The sequence below is a fragment of the Somniosus microcephalus genome, chromosome 1 (assembly GCF_052327205.1).
Source record: "Somniosus microcephalus isolate GS21.2 chromosome 1, FLI_Smic_1.0, whole genome shotgun sequence".
NCBI classification, from domain to species: domain Eukaryota; kingdom Metazoa; phylum Chordata; class Chondrichthyes; order Squaliformes; family Somniosidae; genus Somniosus; species Somniosus microcephalus.
The window spans coordinates 197,507,225-197,530,844 of record NC_140987.1 but is presented as its reverse complement, the minus strand read 5'-3'; the positions used below and the strand labels follow the sequence as shown (position 1 = coordinate 197,530,844).

The window sequence follows — 23,620 nt, the reverse complement described above, 5'->3', positions numbered from 1 at the left end:
CTCCCCAGTGTCCTGGCCAATATTTCTCCCTCAACCAGCATAACAAAAACAGATTATCTGGTAATTTTCACATTGCTGTTTGTGGCCGCATTTCCCACATTACAACAGTGACTCCACTTCAAAAGTACTTCATTGGCTGTAAAGCGCTTTGAGATGTCCAGTGGTCGTGAAAGGCACTATATAAAATGCAAGTCTTTCTTTCTTTGTATAACTTTGCATGAAGTGTTTGATTAATAAGCCAAATGAATGATGCATGACTGGTAAATTTACAGCTTCTTTCCAGTAGAAAATGGATTCATAGTCCAATCTGATTCAGCTTCCTCATTTACAGGAGAAATTTTGCTATTCTGGATTGAAAGGAGTGCCCCTGGACATGGAAACATTACTGTTGACTGGAACATCCATGGGCAATACGTTCAGGAAAATTTTGTGGATATTAGTGGGACCCTTTTGCTTTCTGAGGTAAATAATTAGGATGCTCCCCTGAATTACTGAGCACAGTTGTTTTCTTCTTTCAATTGATGGACACTCTTTCGTTATTTAACTTGCCATAAACAAAATAAAATGCTTTGGCCTAGAAATTCAGTGGCCTGCGCCACCAGTTTGCGCCCAAAGAGGGCACTCAGTGGCTTTTGCGCCACTGGCCACACCTACCGCGATATTTAGCGGGGCGCTAATGGCGGCGTTAGCCTGTAGCGCTGCGCCGCCACCGATGACGTCATCGGTGTGCGCAGCGCCCCGCTATCGCCCCGATGGCCATATTTGGTCGCGCCCGCCTCTTCAGCGCCGGCTGCAAATAGCGACCGGTACACAGGGGCCTACCTGTGGCGGTAGTGGCACTAGTTAAAGTGGAGGTGCGGCCGGCCGCTTTTTCGGCGCCCGCCTGCCCGTACCTCCGTCCCCGGCCTCCTACACCCCCCCCCCCCCCCCCGCGGCATTGCCGGCTATTTCCCAAGAGCCCGGCACTTCTCCTTGGTGCCGGGCTCATTTGCCGGCACTCGCGAGCGGGGATCGCGCTGTTGCAGGCACCTCCCCCTTAACAGTGGGAGGAAGGCCTGCAGTACCGCAGCCTGCCGTGCCGCAGCGGGTGGCGCTGCGGCCCTTAGCGCGCCAAAATTCAGTTTCAGCGCCCCAAGCGGGGCGCGGGAAGCCGCGTTTAGCGGCCCGCTTCCATTTGGGGCGCAGAAACTGAATATCCGGATGGCACAAGTGGCTCCGCTCGCAGCGGTAATTCCGGCGCCCAGGCGAGCTTGGCGCCCCAAATGGCGCCCAACTGAATTTTTAGCCCTTTGTGTTTTAAAAGTGAGGACAAATAATTATTACAGTTTGGTGATACACTGATAAATTATGGTATCTGTCGTTTACTGCTAAATGTATAATCTAGTTTTTCATAATTTTCTTTCTGTATGTAATAGACATACAATTAAATATCCTGAACAACCAAAACTTATGAAAAATGGGAGTTTTAGAATGCTAACCATAGTCATAGCTGAACTCCAGTAGATCAATGAACAATTGAACAATTTACATAGGGTATGGTAGTGTAGTGATTATGGTACCAGACTAGTATCCCAGACGTTGAGAGGTCAAATCCCATCACAGCAATTTGTGAAATTGAATTCAATAAGTCAGGTAATTTACAGAAAAAATGCCCACGAAAACTGCTGGATTTTCATTAAAAACCCAGTGGATCACTAAAGTCCTTCAGGGAAAGGAACTTGCTACCCCTGCCTGCAACTGGCCTACATGCAACGGCAGCCCCACACTATGTAGTTGGCTTTGAATGCCATCTGAAGTTGCCTAGAAAATCAGAGCAATTAGGGATAGGAAATAAAACCAGAAAATGCTGGAAATACTCAGCCGGTCAGGCAGCATCTGTGGAGAGAAAAACAGATTTAACGTTTCAAGTTGATGACCTTTCGTTAGAACTCCAAAAAGTTAGAGATGTAACAGATTTTAAGCAAGTGCAGGGGCAGGGAAAGGGAGGAGGGAAGGAAAGAACAAAAGGGAAGGTCTGTGATAGGGTGGAAGGCAGGAGAGATTAAGAGACAAAAGGTATCACACCTGCCTTCCACCCTATCACAGACCTTCCTTTTTGTTCTTTCCTCCCCTCCCCCCTTTCCCTACCCTTACACTTGCTTAAAATCTGTTAAAAAATGTTAAGTTTCAGTTATATTTATGACGCACATAAATTTATTTCTTTGCACAATTTTCCCGTCTTGTCCATTTTTGCCTGCTACCTAGGAAGTGGCTTTGTCACTTAACATTACTTAACCTCGAGCAATGGGGGTTTGGGTGACAGGAATGGCTTGGTCATTGTAGGACTGCTTCATGATGTTGTTGGGGATGGGGGTGGTGGGGGGGGTGTTGGTGCAGCATCTGGCAGCCATATGGGTGCACTAGTGCAAGTTAAGTAAATCTGGCCATTATGAGGCCATCCCGGGCCTCCCGGGCAGCAATGTGCGCTGCTGCTGGTGCCATCTCCACCTCAGGTTCCTCCTCCTCCTCCTCCTCCTCGTGTTCCACCTGTTCCTCCTCCTTCTCCTTCGAAGAGGCTGTGCGCTTTGCGCCTTGCACCTTGCTCCTCCTGCAGCTCCAATCCTTACTGCTGCATTATGTTGTGCAGGGCGCAACAGACCACAACGATTCTGGAGATACTGGCTGGTGCGTACTAAAGGGCTCCTCCAGATCTGTCAAGGCATCTGAAGCGCAATTTGAGCGTACTGATTGCTTGTTTTATGACACATCTGGTGGGCATATGGCTGTCATTATAGCGCTCCTCGGCCTCATTGCTTGGCTTCCTCAAGGGTGTCATCAGCCACTTCTTCAGTGGATACCCCTTGTCTCCAAGCAGCCAGCCGGTGAGTCTGGTAAGTCTGGTCAGAGGTGTGAAGAGCTGAGGAAGGGTGGACTGGCGCAGCATGAAAAACAGTCACGACAGCTGCCAGGGAATCTGGCGCACACATGCATGATGATCTTTTTATGGTTGCACACGAGCTGCACCTTGAGGGAGTGGAAGCCCTTGCGGTTCACAAACACTCCTGGGTGATGAAGGGGTGCCTTCATGGCCACATGTGTGCAGTCAATGACCACCTGCACTTGTGGGAAGCCATCCAGAGCCACAAAATTGAGCGTCCGCTCAGTAACACTGGCTTCATCAGTGGCAAAATTGACATAGCTAGCTGACTTGTGAAACATGGCATCAGTCACCTGGGTAATGCATCTGTGGGCAGCCGGCTGTGATCCCTGGAAAGATCCTGAGGTGAAGAAGTTGAGGGCGGTGGTGACTTTGACAGCCACTGGTAAGGTATGTCCACCAAGTCCTCTGGGCAGCAGGTCTTGTTCCAGCAAGCTACAAATGCCTGCGATCACCTGGCATGAAGCACTGCTGCTCAGTCATGTCCAGGAAGCTCATCCTCTGCCTGTATACTCTGTGTTGAGGGTATCGCCTTCGGCGTGGTGCGCCCCTATGTTGACACCCTATCTCCTGTGGATCATCAGGCTGGTGAGGAGAAGGCTGCTGGTGTGGTTGCTGCTGCTGCTGATGTGGCTGGTGTTGTTGATGCTGGGGCTCATCTTGGTCTGATTCTGAGGTCTAAGGTGAGACAGCATAAATAGCACCCATGCTGATCTAATAGATGCCAGGTAAAGTGGAGCTCAGAAGCACAATCCTCCAATGTTCTGAGAGTGACTAGCAATGTGGTGAGAGTGGCTTCCGAAGTTGCAGAAATAAATTGCAAACTCCTGAAAGCTAAATCCCTGCACAAAATGGTGTCAGTCAGAGTCTTTCCCTTAGGCAAGGAAGCAGGTGTAAGGTATTAGTATTTATGTGCTTTTTCCAGTTGTCACTTAATGAACTCGCACAATGCCACTGAGCTTCCGCCTCCCCTTCACAGGCGAGGTTGCCGAGTTGCGTGAATTCCATGCGCAACCAATTAAAGCCCAAACCTGATGTTAAAAAGTCAGTTAAAGGCCTGTAACCGAGCAATTAAGTATCTCAGTGACGTCGCCTGCCTCTCCCGAGCGAGTCTGTGGTGCACCGCGAAACGTGCCCGAGTTAAAGGCGGAAGTCGGCGAGATGACGGCAGGTTTCTGACGCGCTCTCAATTGCCACGCTTTTAACCGCCGACCCTCCCCCAAATCCAACACTCTCTCCAATGTGAAAATTCCGGCCTACATGTCAAAGTTCTGACACAGGGTCTACACCTGAAACGTTAACTTGCCTTTTGTCTTTACAGCTGCTGTGTATTTCCAGCATTTTCTGTTCTTATTTCAGATTTCCATCATTTGCAGGTTTTTTCTTATATTTTCATTCTATGGGGTGGATTTCCATTGAGCAGTGGCTGGTGGAATGCGCTTGCTGCCCGCTCAATGGAAGCAATCCAAGGCTCAACCAATTTTCATTCCGTCAGCGAATTGCATGTACACTTGAAGCAGCTCGCTGATCGGAAGTGGTGAGAAATCTGGTGGCTCCACCATGGATTAAGTTGTGGGAGGGAAGACGATCTCTAGGGAGGGCCGCGAAGAGTCAGGCATCACAGGGGTTGATCTTTATGGGGCTAGGAAGCATGCCCCTCCTGACCCTACAAAAATCACTTACAAACTATTTAAAAACTTTTTGGAGCAAATTCTTTAAGGACCGCTGATTAGGCCGTTCAATGTCAAGCACCAAATGGGCAGAGTATACATGGTACACTCTCAGCTCATTGGTACTTCAAAATTTTGTTGGGTTCTGTTGACGTCATAGGACTTTGATTTACGTGGGCTAATGAGGCTCCCACCCTTTTCCGGGCAGTGTCTGGGCTGGGCATTTCAAGGTCCCAACCAAAATGTGCTGACCCTGATGTCAGCAGGAATGGGGTGGTAACTGATGTGCTGCTATTTTAATCATGCCACTGACCCATTCCCACCCAACAGAGGGGATTGAATGCAGCCTCTATATGTGGCTCTTTTTGGTGCATTTTAGAAAATGAACAATTTAAGGTGAAAATGAATTAAGAGAAAAAACATAGAAGATCGGAGCAGGAGTAGGCCATTCGGCCCCTCGAGCCTGCTCCGCCATTCAGTGAGATCATGGCTGATCATTCAAATTCAGTACCCTGTTCCTGCCTTCTCTCCATACCCCTTGATCCCTTTAGCCTTAAGAAATATTTCTAACTCCTTCTTGAATATATTTAATGAATTGGCCTCTACTGCCTTCTGTGGTAGAGAATTCCACAGGTTCACCACTCTCTGGGTGAAGAAATTCCTCCTCAACTCCGTCCTAAATGGCTTACCCCTTATCTTTAGACTGTGACCCCTGGTTCTGGACTCCCCGACCATCGGGAACATCCTTCCTGCATCTAGTCTGTCTAGTCCTGTTAGAATTTTATAAGTTTCAATGAGATCCCCTCTCATTTTTCTAAACTCCAGCGAGTATAAGCCCAATCGACCCAATCTCTCCTCCTACGTCAGTTCTGCCATCCCAGGTATCAGCCTGGTGAATCTTCGCTGCACTCCTTCCATGGCAAGAACATCCTTCCTCAGATAAGGTGACCAAAACTGCACACAATACTCAAGATGTGGTCTCACCAAGGCCCTGTACAACTGCAGCAAGACATCCTTGTTCCTGTACTCAAACCCTCTCGCTACGAAGGCCAACATACCATTTGCCTTCTTAACCGCCTGCTGCACCTGCATGCTTACCTTCAGCGACTGGTGCACAAGGACGCCCAGGTCTCGTTGCACTTCCCCTTCTCCCAATCTATTGCCATTCAGATAATAATCTGCATTTGTAGCGGTTCATGTAGATCGCCACTAAGTAAGAGAGTTTGACTTCGATGAACTATAAATAAGTTGTTTATTTACAGGAACAGGCTAATTACAGCAGGTAAGATGGCTGACTGTAGGAGCAACGTGGTGCAGGTCTTGTCCCAGCGGGGACTCCACGAGGACTGAGTTCGCAGTCCTGTGGGGAGCGTGATGACGTCATCGCGTTTGTGTTGTGGCGTCATCACGTTCGCGTTTCCCGCGCTTAGGGCGTCACGTGATGCACGTCGTTGCGTCGCTGGCCGTTGAGGCCGAAGTCGGGAGGCCGGGCTGTGCCGGTGCTTGCCGCGGGAGCGGAAGATCACGTCGCTCCCGTCGGCTGGCCGTTGAGGCCGAAGACGCTAGGCCGGGTTGTGCCGGTGCTTGCCGCGGGAGCGGAAGATCGCGTCGCTCCCATCGGCTGGCCGTTGAGGCCGAAGACGCTAGGCCGGGCTGTGCCGGCGCACGCACATCACGTTGTACGTGACGTGACGTCAGCGCGCTAGGGCGCGTCTTAAAGGGGCAATGGCCCCAACAGGTAAGTTAAAAGGGCAACGGCCCCAAAAGGTAAGTTAAACATACAGTAAGGTAAGCTAAAGGGAATTATGTGTCTCAATGTAAGGGACAACCAGTGGTGCCGCCACATAGGCCCCCCCAGAATTTGCTTTAACGAAAGTCCAAGGATGAGATGGTCTGACGAGCTGGTGGTCACGGCGGTCGTGCTGTCTCGACTTGGTAGGCGAGGTATGAAGATGCTGCTCGCGAGCGGATCCTTACACGCGTCGTGGCGAATAAAACGTATCCGTCAGGCGAAGGACCGTGGAGACGTGCGAAACAGCAGGCCTTGTCAGAGTGACGGGCAGGTTGGGCGGACGCGGGTGATGTCTCCGTTGATGTTGAAACAAGTCCTTGTTCCGACGAAATCTGCAGGAACGCCGACGGGCGATCCAGGAGGACTTGACAGGCGAGGTCGGTGAACTCGCCGACAGGTGAGCGAAACCTTCAGGAGGCTGGAACGCACGGAACGGTGCGCGCCATAGTGCTACGACGATAACACAACGGAGGGTGAAGAGTTGCTGCGTTGATCAGTGATCGGTGAGGCCAGCAACTTTCACGTGGCTGATCGCGGCCGCAGGATGCCCATTGGACCTGTCCTCGATGTGTGCAGCTTCAGTAGACGTTTGCGTTTGCTAAAGGGAAAACTGGATAAAGGGCAGCAACGGTCCAGGTTGTTGTTGCTTTCGGGCAGGGTAAACTCTGCCTGGAGGGCGGCAACACTTGAAACTGTTGTAGATTTAGGAGAAAACAGCCGGGAGGGCGGCACACTTTTGTCCACGCCGAATCGTGTAGTAGGTAACACAACCAGCAGGCTGAAGGGCTGGTGCATCGTCGGCGGAGAAGGAGTCGTTGTTTTTCATGAGGGATGGGTCCTCGTGGTTCGCGAGGGATGGGTCCTCGTGCGCGAGGAGTGCGTCCTCGTGTTTCATGGGGGTGAGTCCTCGTGGTATCCCCGCGGGGCGCGCTCCGATCTTGTGGGCCCGAACATGCTGTACCCCGCGCTTGGAGAGATGTATACTTGCTGTTGCTTTGGACGTAGAGGCGGTCGATCCGTGTGGCGGTAGAAGAGTCGAATACGGAGACCGTGAGCACGTGCGTGGTCTGTGCCGCATCAATGTTCTCGGTGAACAGGGCTTCTTCCTTCATAAAGCACGAGGGAGACCGTGGCTCCCTGGATTGCGGTAGCGACAGCAGAACGGCTGATGCTTCAATAGCGTGCTTCGTTTGTGAAAGACATTCACAAACCCACCAATTGTAGCGCTGGTGGATGACGGTTGCCGTTGGTCGTGCTCTACCTCTGTGAAATTGTTCGTGAAAAACGGGTTCACCTCCAAGCTGCGCTTCCTTTGCGAAGACGTTCGCAAAGACGGGGTCACTTTTGGTGGAATCGGTGTTAGGCGGTTGCTGTTCCATGGTTGTTCGTCGGTTGTGTGTTGGTCGTCTTGTGGGAAGACGAGGGTCAGGCTGCGTGTTGCTACCGTGAAAATCGTTCACGGATACGGGTTCACCAATTGTAGCGTAGGAATTGAGGAGCTCCCGTACTCACGTCGTAGGGTCACCAATGTAGCGGTTCGTGTAGATCGCCACTAAATAAGAGAGTTTGACTTCGATGAACTATAAATAAGTTGTTTATTTACAGGAACAGGCTAATTACAGCAGGTAAGATGGCAGGTAAGATGGCTGACTGTCGGAGCACCGTGGTGCAGGTCTTGTCCCAGCGGGGACTCCACGAGGACTGAGTTCGCAGTCCTGTGGGGAGCGTGATGACGTCATCGCGTTTGTGTTGTGGCGTCATCACGTTGTTCGCGTTTCCCGCGCTTAGGGCGTCACGCGATGTGCGTCGTTGCGTCGCTGGCCGTTGAGGCCGAAGTCGGGAAGCTGGGCTGTGCCGGTGCTTGCCACAGGAGCGGAAGATCGCGTTGCTCCCGTCGACTGGCTGTTGAGGCCGAAGACGCTAGGCCGGGCTGTGCCGGTGCTTGCCGCGGGAGCGGAAGATCGCGTCGCTCCCGTCGGCTGGCCGTTGAGGCCGAAGACGCTAGGCCGGGCTGTGCCGGCGCATGCACATCACGTTGTACGTGACGTGACGTCAGCGCGCTAGGGCGCGTCTTAAAGGGGCATTGGCCCCAACAGGTAAGTTAAAAGGGCAACGGCCCCAAAAGGTAAGTTAAACATGCAGTAAGGTAAGTTAAAGGGAATTATGTGTCTCAATGTAAGGGACAACCAGTGGTACCACCACACCTTCCTGTTTTTGACACCAAAGTGGATAACCTCGCATTTATCCACGTTATATTGCGTCTGCCATACTTCTGCCCAATCACCCAACCTGTCCAAATCATACTGGAGTTTCTCGGCATCCTCCTCACAGCACACACGCCCACCCAGCTTTGTGTCGTCTGCAAACTTGGAGATATTACATCTAGTTCCCTCGTCTGGATCATTAATATATATTGTAAATAGCTGGGGTCCAAGGACCGATCCCTGCGCTACCCGACTAGTCACTGCCTGCCACTCGGAAAAAGACCCATTTATTCCAACTCTTTGCTTTCTGCCTGCCAACCAGTTCTCTATCCAAGTCAATATCTTGCCCCCAATCCCATGTGCCTTAACTTTACACGCTAATCTCTTATGCGGGACCTTATCGAAAGCCTTTTGAAAGTCCAAATACACCACATCCACTGATTCTCCCTTATCTATTTTATCAGTTACACCCTCAAAAAATTCCAGTAGATTAGTCAAGCATGATTTACCTTTTGTAAATCCATGTTGACTTTGTCCGATCCTGTCACTGCTTTCCAAGTGCTCTGCTATTACATCTTTTATAATGGACTCTAGCATTTTCCCCACTACCGATGTCAGGCTTACCGGTCTGTAATTCCCTGTTTTCTCTCTACCATCTTTTTTGAATAGTGGGGTAACATTAGCTACCCTCCAATCTATGGGTACTGTTCCAGAGTCTATTGAATTTCGGAAGATGACCAGCAATGCATCTACTATTTCTAGGGCCACTTCCTTAAGTACCCAGGATGTAGTTTATCAGGCCCTGGGCATTTATCGGCCTTCAATCCCATCAATTTTCTTAACACCATTTCCCTACAAATACTGATTTCTTTCAGTTCCTCCCTTTCATTAGACCCTATGTTTCCCAACATCTCTGGGAGGTTCTTTGTGTCCTCCTTTGTGAAGACATTATAAATTCCCCTGATTCTGACTGCAAGGGACCTACGTTTGACTTCACCAATCTTTTTCTCTTCACATATCTATAAAAGCTTTTACAGTCAGTTTTTATGTTCCCTGCAAGCTTACTCTCATACTCTATTTTCCCCCTCTTAATTAATCCCTTTGTCCTCCTTTGTTGAATCCTAAACTGCTCCCAATCCTCAGGTTTACTGCTTTTTCTGGCCAATTTATATGTCCTCTCCTTGGATCTTATGCTATCCCTAATTTCCCTTGTTAGCCACGGTTGAGTCACCTTTTTTGTTTTATTTTTATGCCAAACTGGGATGAACAAATTCTGCAGTTCATCCATGCGATCTTTGAATGTTTGCCATTGCCTATCCACCATCAACCCTTTGAGTGACATTCCCCAATCAATCCTACCCAACTCGTGCCTCATACCATCGTAGTTTCCTTTATTTAAATTCAGGACCCTAGTCTCTGAGTCAACTTCTATCATATTATGATCGCTCTGACCCAAGGGGCCTCGCACAACAAGATTGCTAATTAGTCCTTTCTCATTACATAATACCCAGTCTAAGATGGCCTGATCTCTAGTTGGTTCCTCGACATATTGGTCCAGGAAACCATCCCGTATAGACTCCAGGAATTCTTCCTCCACAGTATTGTTACTAATTTGGTTAGCCCAATCTATATGTAGATTAAAGTCACCCATGATAACTGCTGTGCCCTTATTGCACGCTTCTCTAACTTCCCTTTTATTGCCATCCCCAACCTCCGCATTACTGCTTGGAGGTCTATATACCACTCCCACTAACGTTTTCTGCCATTTGGTATTTCTCAGTTCTACCCATACAGATTCCACATCATCAGAGCTAATATCCTTCCTTACAATTGTGTTAATCCCCTCTTTAACCAGCAATGTTACCCCACCACCTTTTCATTTTTGCCTATCTTTCCTGAATATTGAATACCCCTGGATGTTGAGTTCCCAGCCTTGGCCACCTTGGAGCCATGTTTCCGTAATCCCAATCATATCATATTTGTTTACCTCTATTTGCGCAACTAATTCATCCACCTTATTACGAATGCTCTTCGCATTAAGACACAATGCCTTCAGGCTTGTTTTTTTAATGCTCTTAGACCTTTTAGAATTATTATTTACTGTGGCCATGTTTGATTTAAACCCTTGATTTCTCTGACTGCCACTTTTGCTTTTCTCCTTCCTGTCTTTTGCTTTTATCCTTGTTTCCCTTTCCTCTGTCTCCCTGCTCAGGTTCCCAACCCCCTGCCATTTTAGTTTAAACCCTCCCCCAGAGCACTAGCAAACACTCCCCCTAGGACATTGGTCCCGGCCCTGCCCAGGTGCAAACCTTCCGGTTTGTACTGGTCCCACCTCCCCCAGAACCGATTCCAATGTCCCAGGAATTTGAATCCCTCCCCCTTGCACCATTCCTCTAGCCACGTATTCATCTGCAATATCCTTCTATTTCTACTCTGACTAGCACGTGGCACTGGTAGCAATCCTGAGATGACTACCTTTGAGGTCCTATTTTTTAATTGACCTCCTAACTCCCTATATTCAGCTTTTAAGACCTCATCCTGTTTTTTACCTATATCGTTGGTACCTATATGCACCACGACAACTGGCTGTTCACCCTCCCCTTCCAAAATGTTCTGCAGCCGCTCTGAGCCATCCTTGACCCTTGCACCAAGGAGGCAACACACCATCCTGGAGTCTCGTTTGCGACCGCAGAAATGCCTATCTATTCCCCTTACAATAGAATCCCCTATTGCTATAGCTCTACCCCTCTTTTTCCTCCCATACTGTGTAGCAGAACCACCCCTGGTGCCAGGAAGTTGGCTGCTGCTGCTTTCCCCTGATAAGCCACCCCCCCACAACAGTATCCAAAGTGGTATATCTGTTTGAGAGGGGGATGACCACAGGGGACTCCTGCAAAAATGCGCTTATATGATCAGAATGTGTGCACATTGCTCACTGGTGTACATACAGTCTTCTTTCAATATTTTTTCACTTTTAGAGTTTCACCAAGAGAAGCCACATTAAAGGTAAGTGCATTGTAATGCTTTAAGGATGCCTGTGACTCAAGGCAAAGGCAGCTGAGCTGGTTCTGGGCATGCTAATTCACTGACCAGCAGCATATCTACTGGGCGGAACTTAGAGCATAGAAAAGTTAGATGAAATGAAATACTCAGCACGATGGGTTTTGTTTCTTCCAAATGATGTACATTCACACTGTTCACTATGGGAAATAGGAGCCAAAATCATCAGATTTGTGTTTGTTGATTAGATTCTACTTTTAACCATTAATAAGATTATTATAGGACTGCAGCACAGGCATGATGGGCTCCTTCTGTGCTGAAAGTTTCCATGATTCTATAATTCATAAATCTTGCTGAAATGCCATCTGGAAAGTTCTCCACTTGAGGGAACATGTGCCATGCAGAAGCGAGTTGATCTTGCCAGATTCAGTGAGGTCAGCTTATTGATATACTTGCTGGAGTGCCCGGCGGTGCCGAGGGTTTTTTGAGGGCATGTTGTTATGAAAAAAGTAGAAATAATTTTTATAAATATAAATGAGTTTGTCTGTCTGTGCGGGAAGGAGAGAGAGAGAGAGAGAGAGAAAGAGAGAGGGAAAGAGAGAGGGGGAAGGGGAGAGAGAGAGAGAAAGGGGAAGGAGAGAGAGAGGGGGATGGAGAGAGAGAGGGGGAAGGAGAGAGAGAGAGAGCGGGGGGGAAGGAGAGAGAGAGAGGGAAGGAGAGAGAGACAGAGAGAGAGAGGGAAGGAGAGAGAGACAGAGAGAGTTTGAATCGTGGCGGCCGAAGGAAGGAAGGAAGCGAGCTCTCCCTCCCTCTCCCACCCCTTCACTCTTTCCCTCCCTCAGCCTCTCTCTCTCCCTCCCCCTCTCTCTCCCTGCCCCTCTCTCTCTCTCTCCCCCCTTTCTCTCCCCCGCTCTCTCCCTGCCCCTCCCTGCCTCTCTCTCTCCCTGCCTCTCTCTCTCCCCCCTCTCTCTCTCCCCCTCTCTCTCTCCCCCTCTCTCTCTCCCCCTCTCTCTCCCCCCCTCTCTCCCTGCCCCTCTCTCTCTCCCTGTCCCTCTCTCCCTGCCCCTCTCTCTCCCCCCTCTCTCCCTGCCCCTCTCTCTCCCTGCCCCTCTCTCTCTCCCCCCTCTCTCCCTGCCTCTCTCTCCTCTCTCTCTCTCCCCCCCTCTCTCCCTTCCCCTCTCTCTCCCCTCTCTCTCTTCCCCTCCCTCACCCTCTCTCTCCCTCCCCCTCTCTCTCCCTGCCCATCTCTCCCGCCCCTCTCTCTCCCCTCGCTCTCTCTCCCTCCCTCTCTCGCTGAGCCGTCCCCGACCGAAATCGGACACGGGAGTCCGCAGCGAAAGGCGTTCGTCTGCCGCCCGGCCAACTGGGTCCAAAGGCCCGCCGCGTTAACGATGAGGAACCCCGGGCTTGCTTCAGAGCGATGGGCACCCGGCCTCCCGGTGTCGGACTGACTCCGTTCTGGTACCGGAAAGGAGGGAGAGACAGGGGGAGGCAGAGAGGGAGAGGAGAGGGAGAGGGAGAGGGGGAGAGGGAGAGAGGGAGAGGGGGAGAGGGAGAGGGGGAGAGGGAGAGAGAGAGAGAGGGGAGGGAGGGAGAGAGAGCGGGGAGAGAGAAGGAGGGGGCCAGCCTTTACCCAGATGGCGGCGATGGTGGGCCGCTGGTTTGGAATCGGGGCCCAGCGGGACGGGCGGTGCCTAGCTCGGGCGTGGCTGGCGAGGAGAGGCCGAGGCTTCGAGGCCTGAAGGCAGCTCATCCACCGTGGATGCAAACAACCTGCGAGCGGAGAGGCCGGGGCGACAGGAGAGGGGAGAAAGCAGAGAGGAGGAGGGTGAGGGTGGGACTGGGGCCCATGGTCGGACAGAGGCAGAGTTGCTCCATCACAAACAACAATGGCCGCTGCTAGCATTTCAGTTTGAAGGATTAGGCCCCGCCCACACACGGCATGAAATGCCCCCCGTGACGCAGCATGCTCCCCCGTTGGATTGGTCAACCTTCACGTCACTCAATGCTAATGAGCGGATTTCCCCCGTATGATTGGCCAACCGCTAATGAGCGGAATTTTGAATGTTTTTTGTCTACAGTCCGAACAATTTTTGTCTGACCAAAAAGTAAATACACCTAGGACACCCTCCTAATCATAACCTTTCTTTTGATATAACATATGTGTTGGTACGCTCTATAACTTTTGAGTGATGCCCGGACAGACAGACAGACAGACACCACTATCCCAAATCAAAATCAAATGAAATCAAATCAACTTTTATTGTCATTGTTAGTGCACAAGTGCAGTACAACGAAATGTAGGCTTGCGGCTCCCGAGTGTGTACATTTGGATTAAGACATTTAAACATTCAACATACATTTGGCTTGTAGTATATTAACATAAATATAACCATAATAAAGTGCATTGGCAGATGTGCAGGCTTTAGAGTTTATTTGTGGAGTTCAGTAGGATGACAGCCCTGGGAAAGAAGCTGTTCCTAAATCTGGTCGTACGGGTGCGAATGCATCTGTAGCGTCTCCCAGATGGCAGGAGGGCGAACAGACTGTGGCTGGGGTGGGTAGGGTCTTTGATGATGGACCGTGACCTCCGTAGACAGCGTTTCTGGTATATGTGCTCTATGGTCTATCCTTTTATATATATATAGATTTAGCATAAGATCCCTGTGTGTTCTTCACAAGTGCAGGAAAGTTATAATTGGTACAGAATGGGATTTCCAGACACCTGAGGTTCTTAAAGCGTAGTTGTTTCCATTTAAAGGCAACCAGTTTATGTACCACAAGAACCAACATTTTTGCCTGGAATGGAAAGTGCTGAATGTACTGTGGGAGAATGTTCCCATAAGAAGAAGGCGCACTGAATCTTCTGCTAGAATAGAGGAAGGTAGCTATATTTAGGGTTGAGGGAAAATGATCCTCTGTAAAATGAGCACTGCAGGAGTAGGCATGAAGGAGGCAATTGATGTCACATCCATCCAATCAACCCAACTCACTCCTCAATGGACTCAAGATTGCAAGGTAGCAGGCAGGAGCAGTCAACCAGTATGGTATGAGAAATACTGGCTAAAGTTGTAGAACTATCTCACGACCCAGCTATCCTATACTGCCCCTTTTGTAAGATTAGCAGCCTACCACTATACTTTATTCTTCCACTGGGAACTCCAACAACAAATATGAAGAGCTCATGGACTTCTTTGTCTCTAAGATTGAGACCATCTGTTCAGCTGCCTCTGCTACTTCCTTTCCTTCCCCTAGCCCACCGGGCCAAACTTCCTCTAAAGTTCACCCCTGCCCTAGTCCTGAACTCACATCTTTCTCCAGTTTCTCTCCGATCTCTCCTCATGACCTCGCCATGCTCATCTTGTCCGTGACACCCACTTCCTGCTCCCTCAACCCTATTCCCACCAAACTGCTGACCACCCAACTTCCTTTTTGTGCTCCCATGTTAGCTGACATTGTTAACGGTTATCTCTCCTCTGGTACTGTCCCCCTCTCCCTAAAATATGCTCAAAAAACCAACCCTTGACCCCTCCGTCCTTGCAAACCATCACCCCATCTCCAACCTCCCTTTCCTCTCCAAAGTCCTTGAACATGTTGCCGCCTCCCAAATCCATGCCCATCTTTCCTGCAATTCCATGTTTGAATCCCTCCAATCAATTTTCCGCTCCTGCCACAGTACCGAAACGGCTCTCATCAAAGTCACAAATGACATCCTTTGTGACTGTAACAAAGGTAAACTATCCCTCCTCAGCCTTCTCGACTTGTGTGCAGCCTTTGACACGGTTGACCACTCCATTCATCTCCAGTGCCTCTCCACTGTCAACTGGGTGGGACTGCAATCGCCTGGTTCCATTCTTATCTATCTTCATCATAGCCAAAGAATCACCTGCAATGGCTTCTCTTCCCGCTCCTGCATCATCACCTCTGGAGTCCCCCAAGGATCTATCCATGGCCCCCTCCTATTTCTCATCTACATGCTGCCCCTCGGCAATATCATCTGAAAACACAGCATCAGTTTCCACATGTACGCTGACAACACCCAGCTGTACCTCACCACCACTTCTCTCGATCCCTCCACTGTCTCTAAATTGTCAGACTGCTTGTCCGACATCCAATATTGGATGAGCAAAAATTTTCTCCAATTAAATATTTGGAAGACCGAAGCCACTGTTTTTAGTCGCTGCCACAAACTCTGTTCCCTGGCCAGTGACTCCATCCCTCTCCCTAACATCTGTCTGAGGCTGAACCACACTGTTCCCAACCTTTGTGTCATATTTGACCCTGAACTGAGCTTCCGACCACATATCCACGCCATAACTAAGACTGCTTATTTCCACCTCCGTAACATCACCTGTCTCCGCCCCGCCTCAGCTCATCTGCTGCTGAAACCCTCATCCATGCCTTTGTTACCTCTAGACTTGACTATTCCAATGCACTCCAGGCTGGCCTCCCACATTCTACCCTACGTAAACTTGAGGCTATCCAAAACTCAGCTGCCCATGTCCTAACTTGCACCAAGTCCCGTTCGCCCATCACCCCTGTGCTCGGTTGGCTCCTGATTAAGCAACGCCTTAATTCTAAAATTCTCATCTTTGTTTTCAAATCCCTCCATGTCCTCGCCCCTTTCTATCTCTGTAATCTCTTCCAGCCTCACAACCCCATGAGATATCTGCGCTCCTCTAATTTTGCCCTCTTGAGCATTCCTGATTATAATCGCTCAACCACTGGTGGCCGTGCCTTCTGTTGCCTAGGTCCTAATCTCTGGAATCCCCTGCCTAGGCCTCTCCGCCTCTCTATCTCTCTTTCCTCCTTTAAGACGCTCCTTAAAACCTACCTCTTTGACCAAGCTTTTGGTCACCTACCTTAATTTCTCCTTATGTGGCTCAGTGTCAAATTTTTTGTTTTATAATACTCCTGTGAAGCACCTTGGGAAGTTTTACTACATTAAAGATGCTATATAAATACAAGTTGTTGTTGTTGGGAAGCACTAATAAGGAGCAGGAGATTTGGTAGTAGAAGACACACCATCGGGATGCAAGGGATGAGGGAAAATAATAGCAGATGCTCACAACTTTAGTAGGAAGTAAAATGATTGCACTTTATTTCACCATAGTCCCAAAGTTCTTTTTGGTAATGATCATATTAAGGTAGCAACCAAAGGCTTAATGACCATGCATAATAGTTGAGTAAACCCAATTACAGTGGTGGGCATGGGATTTATTGAGCACTGCTGTTAAAAAAGACTTCTGTCATGTGGTTGACGCATTGGCGCTTAGAAGGCTGATTGATTTGGCAAAAGTTCTCACTGATGGCATCAGAATTTAATGCTATGTTCAGCTTCACAGCTATAAGCAGTGACATCCTTGTGCTGGTAGTTGTCTGGAGGTCAGGCTTGAGGTGACACAATAAGAGTGATAGCTTGCCTCATGTGTCTTTAGGCTGAGATGTTAAACAGATGGCCCATCCAGCTGTTCAGTTGGGCACAAAAGATCCCATGGCATTTTTTCAAAGAAGACCAGGGAGTTTTTCCAGTATCCTGGCTAACATTTATCCTTCAACCAAAAGCACCAAAACAGATCAACTGTTTATTCATCCAGTTGCAAACTCATGGCCTGGCCTATCCCTCACTCCTCCATCACCATCAAGGCAGATGACCAAAAAGGAGTTCAGTGAAGAATATAGAAGAGCATGCTAGGCATACCTGAAAATGAGATGCCAAGCTGGTGAAGCTACAACACGGGACTGTATGCATGCTAAACAGTGAAAGCGGTATGCTATAGATAGAGCAAAGCAATCCCACAACCAAGGGATCAACTCAAAGCTCTGCAGCCCTGTCACATCCAGTCATGTATGGTGGTGGGCAATTAATCAACTAACAAGAGGGATTCCCTGAACATACCCATCCTCAATGATAGTAAAACCGATCATGTGTGTGAAAAAGACAATACTGAAGTGTTGACAACCATCTTCGGCAAGAAATGCCAAATGGTCTCTTCCTGAGGTCCCCATCATCACAGATACCAGTCTTCAGCCAATTGAATTCACTCCACCTGACTGCAAAAAGTGGCTGAGTGCACTAGACACAGCAAAAGTTTGAATTCCGACAGCATCTCGGCTGTAGTGCTGAAGATTTGTGCTCCAGAACTAAACTTTCCTCTAGCTAGGCGGTTCCACTGCCGTGACAACTCTGGCGTCTACCCGACAATATGGGAAATTGGTCGGGTATGTCCTGTCCACAAAAAGCAAGATAAATCCAACCAGGTCAATAACCACCCTATCTGCCTACTTCCAATCATCAGCAAAGTGATAGAAAGAACCATCGACATTGATATCAGGCGGCACTTATTCACCAATAATAATAATAATAATCAACTTTATTGTCATTGTTAGTGCACAAGTGCAGTACAACGAAATGTAGGCTTGCGGCTCCCGAGAGTGTACATTTAGATTAAGACATTTAAACATTCAACATTCATTTGGCTTGTAATACATTAACATAAACATAATAAAGTGCATTGGCAGATGTGCAGGCTTTAGAGTTTATTTGTGGAGTTCAGTAGGATGACAGCCCTGGGAAAGAAGCTGTTCCTAAATCTGGTCGTTCGGGTGCGAATGCATCTGTAGCGTCTCCCAGATGACAGGAGGGCGAACAGACTGTGGCTGGGGTGGGTAGGGTCTTTAATGATGGTCCGTGACCTCCGTAAACAGTGTTTCTGGTATATGTGCTCTATGGTCGGTAGCCGGGTGCCGGTAATGCATTGGGCAGTTTTGACTACCCGCTGCAGGGCTTTCTGGTCATAGTAGCTACAGCTGCCATACCATACTGTGATACAGTTCGTCGGGATGCTCTCTATTGTGCAGCGGTAAAAGTTAGAGAGGATCAGGGGTGACAGGTTACATCCCTTCAGCCTCCTTAGGAAATATAGGCGCTGCTGGGCCTTCTTCACCAGAGAGGAGGTATTGAGGGACCAGGAGAGGTCTTCCGTGATGTGGACTCCGAGGAACTTAAAGCTGTCCACCCTTTCCACCACAGCCCCATGGATGTGGATGGGGGTGTGACTTCCGTCTTTAGACTTCCTGAAGTCCACAATGATTTCTTTGGTTTTCTTGGTGTTAAGGGCCAGGTTGTTATCGGCGCACCACTTCACGAGATGCTGGACCTCCTCCCTGTCGGCTGACTCATCGTTGTTGGTGATCTGGCCTACCACCGTGGTATCATCCGCAAACTTGATGATGGTGTTGGAACCATGAACAGCCACACAGTCGTGGGTGAAGAGGGAGTAGAGGAGGGGGCTCAGCACACATCCTTGTGGGGCCCCCGTGTTCAGGGTCGGGGGGGGGGGAGGTGTGGTTACCTAATTTGACAGACTGGGGTCTGTTTGTTAGGAAGTCCAGGGTCCAGTTGCAGAGGGAAGTGTTCAGGCCAAGAGTGTGGAGTTTGGTGACCAGCTTATTGGGGACGATAGTGTTGAATGCTGAGCTGTAGTCTATGAACAGCATTCTGATGTAGGTCTCTTTACCGTCTAAGTGATTCAGTGCAGAGTGTAGAGCAGTTGTGATTGCATCCTCCGTTGATCTGTTTGCACGATAGGCAAACTGGTGTTGGTCAAGAGAGGCGGGAACACTGGCTTTGATGTGAGCCAGGACCAGCCTCTCGAAACACTTCATTATGATGGGTGTGAGTGCGACAGGTCGATAGTCGTTCAGACACGTCACAGCCGTTTGCTTTGGCACAGGAATAATGGTAGCAGTCTTGAAGCATGTAGGGACTACTGCCTGGGCCAATGACAGATTGAAGATGGTGGTGAAGACATCAGCCAGCTGATCAGCACATTCTTTGAGTACCCGTCCAGGGATGCTATCAGGTCCAGCAGCCTTTCGTGTGTTCACTCCGCGTAGAACACCCCTTACGTCGGAGGTCGACAGAGTGAGCACCTGGTCTTCCGGGGGTGGCAAGGCTTTGGTAGCCGGCTCCCTGTTGTCCCTGTCAAAGCGAGCATAGAAGTTGTTAAGCTCCTCCGGAAGGGAGGCATCGCTAACGGGGGGGGCTGGTGTTTTTACTCTTGTAGTCAGTGATGGACTGGATGCCTTGCCACATGCGCCGGGGGTCCGAGTTGTTGTGGAAATGATCCTCTATCCGCAGTGTCTGTTTCCTTTTGGCAGTCCTGATACCCTTTTTTAGGTTGGTCCTAGTTGCACTGTAAGCCGCCGCGTCGCCAGATTTAAATACTGCGTCGCGTGCTTTCAACAGCGAGCGGACCTCCCCGTTCATCCAGGGTTTCTGGTTGGGGTATGTCCTGATATTTTTATGGGTCGTGACGACCTCGACGCAACTGTTAATGTAGAATAGCACTGTGGATGCGTATTCCTCGATGTCATTATGGGCAAACATGCTCCAATCAGTGCGTTCGAAGCAATCCTGAAGCTCCGAGACTGCCCCCTCTGGCCATACTTTCACTGATCTCACTGATGTTTTCACTCTTTTGATGAGCGGCTTGTATGCCGGGGCTAGAAACAGGGAGAGGTGGTCAGACTTCCCAAGGTGGTGGCAGGGAATGGCCTTATAAGCATCTACAATGCTCGTAACCTGCTTGCTGATGCTCAGTTTGGGTTCCACCAGGACCACTCTGCTCCAAGCCTCATTACAGTCTTGGTCCAAACATGGACACGAGCTGAATTCCAGAGCTGAGATGAAAGTGACTGCGGTTGATATCAAGGCAGCATTTGACCGAATGTGGCTCCAAGGAGCCCTAGTAACACTGAAGTAGTGGGGATCAGGAGGAAATATCTTCAGTGGCTGGACTCATACCTGGTACACAGGAAGATGGTTGTTGTTATTACCTCACCCTGAGGACATAGCTGCAGGAGTTCCTCAAGGCAGACGAGTCCACCACCATTAACATCCTGGAGGGCCACTATTGACCAGGAACTCAGCTGGACCGGTGGCTACTAGAGCAGGTCAGGGGCTGAATATTCTGTAGCGAGTGGCTCATCTCCATACTCCCCAAAGCCTTTCCACCACCTACAAGACACAAGTCATAGTCTTAGAATAAGGGTCTGCTCTTTCAAAACTGAGATGAGGAGGAACTACTTCACTCAGAGGGTGGTAGGTCCATGGAATATGCTGCCCCAAAAAGCTGTAGAAGCTACATCATTACATAAATTTAAAACAGAAATAGACAGTTTCCTAGAAGTAAAGGGAATTAAGGGTTACGGGGAGCAGGCAGGAATTTGGACATGAGTCTAGGTTCGGATCGGTCATGGCCCTGTGGGTAGCGGAGCGGGCCCAGGGGCTGTGTAGCCTGATCCTGCTCCTATTTCATGTGTCTAATTCTGTTAGATTCAGGAGATAGTTCTGTGATAGTAGATTGGCGGTTAGGATCAGATCAGCCATGATCTTATTGAATGGCGGAGCAGGCTCGAGGGGCCGATTGGCCTACTCCTGCTCCTATTTCTTATGTTCTTATTAAGTCAGGACTGTGATGGTATACTCTCCACTTGGCTGGATAGGTGCAGCAGCAACAACATTTAAGCAGCTCAACACCATCCAGCACAAGGCAGTCCACTGGATGGGCACCTCATCCATTATTCTAAATATCCACCCCCTCCACCATTGGCCAGCCTTGGCCACAGCGCCTCCCAAACCTGCGACCTCCGACGCCTTGGGGGGAGAGGGTACAGCACAGATGCACCAGAATAAGACCAGGGATTAAAGGGTTAAATTACATATTGAATGAACTTGGCTTGTATTCCCTCGTGTATAGAAGATTGAGGGGTGATCTGATTAAGGCATTTAAAATGATTAAGGGATTCGATAGGGTAGAAAGTATTTCCTCTGCTGGGAAGGGCAATCCAGAACAGGAGGGCATAATCTTAAAATTAGAGCTAAGCCATTTAGGAATGAAATCAGGAAGCACTTTTTCACAAAAACACACTCCTGTTCCTATGTTTCTATTATTGGAGCAACTCATTTAAACTCACATTTGTGCTTTGGGTTGCCATTCACAACTATGAAGTACTTGCCAAGATAACTCATAAAACAGAGAAGTCATTGGCCTAGAAATTCAGTTGTTAGCGCCAGCCGCTAGCGCCTTAGGAGGAGGAGAAGTGGGGCGCTAAGCGGCTAGCGCCCGGGCGCGGCGCGATCTGCGCCTCTCGTGAACTTCATTCAAGATTTAGCAGCGGCGCTAAACCGCAGTGCCCGCTCAGCTGCGCGCGCAGATCGTGACGTCATTTCATGGTGCAACACCCTTGGTGCGCCCCGAACCGGAACGTCAGTGGCACCGCCCTTCTTTGCGCCTGGCGCCCCCAGCGACTGGTAGAGGGGAACGGTTCCCAGTCGCTGCGGGGGGCATGGGGGGCGCTATTTAAAGGGGACTCCTCCTGCATTATAATTGGCAGCCATTTTGTGCCAATCCTGTGTGAGAGACGGATATTTGGAGAGAGACAAAGGCAGAGAGCTTTCTGCTTTGACTCAGTGCTCACACAAGTACTTCTGGCTTCAGGCCAGAGCTTTGCACTTGGATTTCACTTTCAGTGCCATAGCCTTGAGTCGCCACATATAATGGGGGCTGCAATGGGTGGAAATGTTGGCTTTCTGCATTGCATTCAAAGGGATCAGAGACACCGTGAGAGAGTGCCAGTCATGGCCAGACGGAGAAGGGCCAACAGGCGTCGGCACAGGAGGCCTTACCCATCCAGGGTATACCGCCAGCAGTTCTCATATCTGAACATGTCTGAGGAGCAGTGTGTTCAGAGGCTGCGATTCAGAAGGGCGGTGGTCACTGAGATCTGCCACCTGCTTCGCAGAGATCTGCAGCCACAGCTGAGGAGCAGGACGTCTCTGTCGGTGGCAGTGAAGGTGACGGTGGCTCTCAACATCTATGCCACCGGCTCCTTCCAATCCGCTACTGAGGACATTGCCAACCAGTTTGCGGTACATTGCTGCATCCGCCAGGTGAACAATGCCCTTTTCAGAAGGAGACGTCAGTACATCTCCTTCCCCATGACCCTGGACAAGCAGCAAGAGCGTGCAATGGGATTTGGAAGAATAGCGGCCTTCTCCATGGTCCAGGGCGTAGAACTGATGAACCAGCAATGGTCAGGCCTTGCTTCAGGGCTGCAGTGTGCAGGGCATGGCAGCCAAACAAGTTGACCTTCCCCCTTTAAGAGCTGACCGGCGCCAGCGTGTCTGCCTTCATTCAGAAACTCGCCGCACCTGCGCTGCGCCCGCCCTCGGTGTTAGCGCCTCGGCACGCCGGCTTAGCGCCTTATGATAGTCGTGCATCGCCTGCAAGCAGCAACCTCTTGGGGCGATGCAACTGAATATCGGCGAAGGTGGCGCTAAGTTACGCCGGGTGCTAAATTTAGCGAACGCCCGGCTGTAGCGCCCCAAACGTGGCTATACTGAATTTCTAGGCCATTGTGCCAGAATGAGTTATCGTGTCAGCAACTGCCCAGTGTAAATATTTTCTCAGGACATCCTTATGGTGTATAGCACTTGTTTTCCTATAAAAACGTGGACAAATTTTTTCCCTGTCCCTTCTTTATTTTAATCCATTGTGCACGTTACCCGTACACTTTTACTGGAAGTTTAATTTCTTATCATTGGTCTGCTGGTGTAGTGCTTGTCCTATCTGGCACAATTATTTTCTATATAGGACGTCCTGAGATTGTGGAAGGCATTATATAAATACAAGTCTTTCTTTTCTATGTGTTTCTGTTGTGTTCTCTCTTTATTCTAATTGTGTTTGCGATCTCTATAACCTTATAGGGTGTTCTGAATGCATCTCTTCTGGTCCACCTATTTGATGATGGTATTCCTGAAGAAAAGGAGGAATACAGAATTATTTTGTCAAATGTCAGAACTCAAGGTAATATTATACAACATTAAGTAGAGTATGATGGGGTGAAATTTCCCCCTGAGTGGACCCGGTAGTCACAGCAGGAGGCCTGGTTCATTTTGAGGGGCGGGCTGCATTTGCATCGGGACAGAGGGCTGCGGCCGGAGTTTGAGCGAACTAGGTCAGCCTGCTGG

At 49.5% G+C, this 23,620-nt stretch overlaps 1 protein-coding gene across 6 annotated transcripts in view; it reads left to right on the top strand.

Moving 5' to 3' along the window:
• Positions 1 to 23,620, top strand: part of adgrv1 (adhesion G protein-coupled receptor V1) — a 986,427-nt gene that overhangs the window by 292,104 nt on the left and 670,703 nt on the right. For all 6 annotated transcript variants that reach the window (XR_015078534.1, XM_085989059.1, XM_085989068.1 and 3 more), the window contains 2 exons: positions 332 to 462; positions 23,357 to 23,456. Coding sequence is in view for 5 of the 6 variants with exons in the window: in XM_085989059.1 (XP_085845185.1) it covers positions 332 to 462; positions 23,357 to 23,456 (231 nt within the window). In the remaining variant the exon portion in view is untranslated. The remainder of the gene's footprint in view (positions 1 to 331; positions 463 to 23,356; positions 23,457 to 23,620) is intronic.